Source organism: Acanthisitta chloris, unplaced genomic scaffold (assembly GCF_000695815.1).
Source record: "Acanthisitta chloris isolate BGI_N310 unplaced genomic scaffold, ASM69581v1 scaffold14864, whole genome shotgun sequence".
Classification (NCBI taxonomy): domain Eukaryota; kingdom Metazoa; phylum Chordata; class Aves; order Passeriformes; family Acanthisittidae; genus Acanthisitta; species Acanthisitta chloris.
The window spans coordinates 1-3,638 of NW_008669966.1; the positions used below are offsets into that span (position 1 = coordinate 1).

General features: G+C 49.3%; 1 protein-coding gene across 1 annotated transcript in view; it reads right to left on the minus strand.

Moving 5' to 3' along the window:
- Positions 1-3,071: 3,071 nt before the first annotated feature.
- The window catches only part of CD34 (CD34 molecule), a gene marked incomplete at its 5' end in the record, with an annotated part of 5,641 nt that continues 5,074 nt past the window's right edge, over positions 3,072-3,638 (minus strand). Inside the window, one exon of the mRNA XM_009073520.1 lies at positions 3,072-3,263. Coding sequence (XP_009071768.1) covers positions 3,072-3,263 — 192 coding nt within the window. The remainder of the gene's footprint in view (positions 3,264-3,638) is intronic.

The window sequence follows — 3,638 nt, forward strand, 5'->3', positions numbered from 1 at the left end:
CTGGCATTTCCCTCAATCTGGAGGCTTCAGAGCAACCTTTTGTTTTGCCAGAGCGGTTGACTGTAACTTTATTGTCCTCTGCTTGGCTTTAGGACATACCCTGAGCTGTGAAAAATGCACCTGACATTTGATTAGATCTCCAACTTTTGATGCAGTGCTGATTAGATAAACAATGGCCAAAAAAAAATCAAGCCAGCCCCAACTCCCTGTCCCACCTCACAGAGCTAATCAAGCCTCTGGGAGAGCTTTCCCTGGGAAAGTAATTTGGTTTTCCTGCATCTGTTCTCCTTGCAATGAGTCTGCCAGAGGTCAGATTGCCCTAAACTACACCAAAACAGGTGGTGGTTTCTAGATGTATTTAGTATCCCCCAAGGAGTTCCTGCTGTGTCTCTGCCAGGGAACAAGCACTAGGAAGTGTCAGTAAAGATACCCAAACCTCCTTCAGTGGAGCTCCAGCATCTCCATGAGAGCAGGACCCTTCAAATGCTTTGAGGCAAAATAGTTCCTGTGAGGGAAACTTTCAGAGAATCATTGAGGTTGGAAAAGACCTCCAAGATCACCACCTTTTGTCAGCTAGAGCACTGAGTGCCATGTCCTGTGGTTTCCTGAACACCTCTAAGGATGGTGACTCCACCACCTCCCTGGGCAGCCCCTTCCAGTGCCTGACAGCCCTTTCCAGGAAGAAATTCCTCCTGATGTCCCACCTGAACCTCCCCTAGCACAGTTTAAGGCCATTTCTTGTCCTGTCTCTTGTTCCCTGGGAGCAGAGCCTGACCCCAACCTGCTGCACCTCCTGGCAGAGTTGGAGGGAGTGAGAAGGTCCTCCCTGAACCTCCTTTTCTGCAGGCTAAGACCCCCAAGATCCTTCAGCTACTCCTCTAGGACTGACTCTGCAGCCCCTTCCCCAGCTCTGTTCCCTTCTCTGGACACCTTCAGCCCCTCTCTCTTGCCATGAGAGGCCAGAACTGGACACAGCACTCAAAGTACCTCACCAGGGCAAAAGGACAACCACTTCCATGGTCCTGCTGGCCACACTACTTTAGATACAAGCCAGGATGCTATTGGTCTTCTTGGCCACCTGGTCACATATTGGTTCATGTCCAGCTGCTGTTGACCAGCACCTCCAGGTCCTTTTTCCACTTTGTGACTTTCCAGCCACTCTGTTCCCAGCGTGGAGCTCTGCAGGGGGTTGTTGTGACCAAAAAAACCATCTACATATACACACACACACCCTGGGTCAGGCCCCAACCCTGCACATCCCTCTGGAGTCTCATTTATTTTCCCAGGACTTAACTGGGTGTCTTAAACTTCAAAAAAAACCAAACAAAAGAGGTGTGATACTGTGCTGGATGTCACTCGTCCTGCAGAAGTGTTTGTTGAGAGAGGGAAAATGTGCTCAGAACAAGCCACAGCTTTTAGTCATGGGATTTCTGCTGGGAAACAACCTCTCTGTGAGGCGTTGTCCTCTCATCCTGCTGGCACACGGTGCAGCCAGAGCCACACATCCCATGGGATAAACACACTGCTGTTCCAAGGACACAACAGAGGAGCTGAGTTTTAATACTTAATGATTTTTTTTTTTTTTTTCAACCGGGATTATTTACAATGAGATTCAGGAGAAGCAATTCACACCAAAACAAACAACCTGAAGTATGTAAATCGCCTTTAAACAGCTCTTGCAGCCGTGAGAACAGCCCCAGGTGGTGATGGACGTTGCTGTCATTGCTTTAAGCACTGTACCAGAAAAACCAGCCTTTCCCTCAAGTGTTCAGCACTGAGAAAAGGTTGGGATGAATTCACTAGTGAGAGGGTGGATCAGCTTCAAGGGACAGTTTGGTCCCTATTCCTGATGTGGAGGTCGTTGCTGATGCCAGCAGAGATTGTGGTGTCGGCTGAACCACCACCTCTCGTGGGCTTGCAGCATCAGCACTGGGCTTTGGCTCCCTGAAAATCAGCTGCACCTGCTCAGGACTGGGCACAAACCTGCCCTTCATCCTCTTGGCAGCTTGACCTCAGCAACACATCTCCAGCACCACTTGCCTTGGCAACAGGACCAGCACAGAGCTAGGCAGGAGCTCCTGCTCTTGGGATCTTGGTCCTTCCCAAAGAGAAAACTCTGCTCTTTGGCCATGTACCCATTGCTGATGCAGAGGGAGAAACCCCCATTGCAGGGTTGGGTTTCTGCATCACACTTAGCCCACTGGGAGCTCTTTGGCTTTTTATATTCCCAAATTCCTACCCTGGGCATTAATCTCCACATGTCAGCAGGGAGAGTGGTGGGACTGCCAGCCCCAAAGATCCACAGAGCCCTACATCCCAATCCAGTGTTCTCCATCTCATTCAAGGGATAACATGCTGGCTCTGCCTCGTCACACATCCCCAGTCCCTGGCATGATGAGGCTGGGGAAGATTTTCACTTTAAAACAAGACCTGCATAGTGGTAGGATTCACAAAGAAACAAGTTTGTAAGTCTGTTGACATTTCAGCCTTCAATTCCATCTGGAAAGTTTTACACAGAGCTTCAGCAAATTCTGCTGGAGTAGGAAATACTAAAGGAGACAAGAAGGGGGTTAAATGCCTGATGGCCTTGAAAGAGGAAGAAATCCTGCACTTAGCCATAAAGATGAGATTATAAACAACTCCGTTAACCAAAACTATTGGAAACCTGAGAGGTTTTTGTCACTGAAATCCCAATTTAACTACTTTAATCAGCCTAACACATTGCTACCAGGAATTGTGGCTGTTTGGAGTCAGCCTGCCTCTGCTTAAAAGCTGTTGAGGGTCTAAGGGCACTTATATTTCTCATGATGTTCTTCTAACAACAAAAGCAGAGAACAGCTGCAAAAAATTGTCTTGTGTGGTCAATGGGAGGAGGAGGAGGAGGAGGAGGACGTCTAGCAGGTCTTTGGCAGCTCTGGCTCTCAATGTGCTTTAGGCTGAGTTTGAAGTCCTTCACAGAAATAACAACAAGACAAACGGTTTGCAATTCCCTAACTGTCCATAGAAAAACTCCTGCCCTCCCTGGTCTCTCTGCTCCCCTCGTAGTTCACATAAGGACACCTCCTCCCAGGTCACATCTCGGTGTCAGCAGGGCTGTGCTGCCTGGCTGAGTGCCCATTTTTGGAGGAGGTTTGGCCAGTCCCATTCTCCTGTGTCCCACCGTTGAGGTTTGGCTTCTCCTGCAGCTCTGCTGGCTCCTGGGATGGTGTCATCAGCATCGTGTTCCCCTGGCTGCCGTTTTCCGTGTAATATGGGTCTTCAGCCTGAACATAAAGAACAGAGGCAGAGTTAGGGAAGGGCTGACTGCAGCCTGCTTGGATTTCTTGGCTGGTTGCTCATGCTCCATGGGCAGGAGGAGCAAACAACTGTGGGTGAGGGCACTGCTCTGGCTGATGAGAAAGGGAACAGAGAGCTTGAACCACACCATGGCAAGATGAGGCAAGAAAACCAGCCAGGAACTGCATTTTTTTCCTGCTGGATCTGAAAAGAGAAGCCAGCAGGTTCTGTTGTTTTCTCATCCCCAGGTTTTGGAGCTGCCCCTGCTTGGGTTTGTGAAGCCACTCATTGACAGACCACCTCAGCTAGCACTTTGGCTAAGAAAGGAGCACCACTGAAGAAAATGATGGGAATGATCCCTT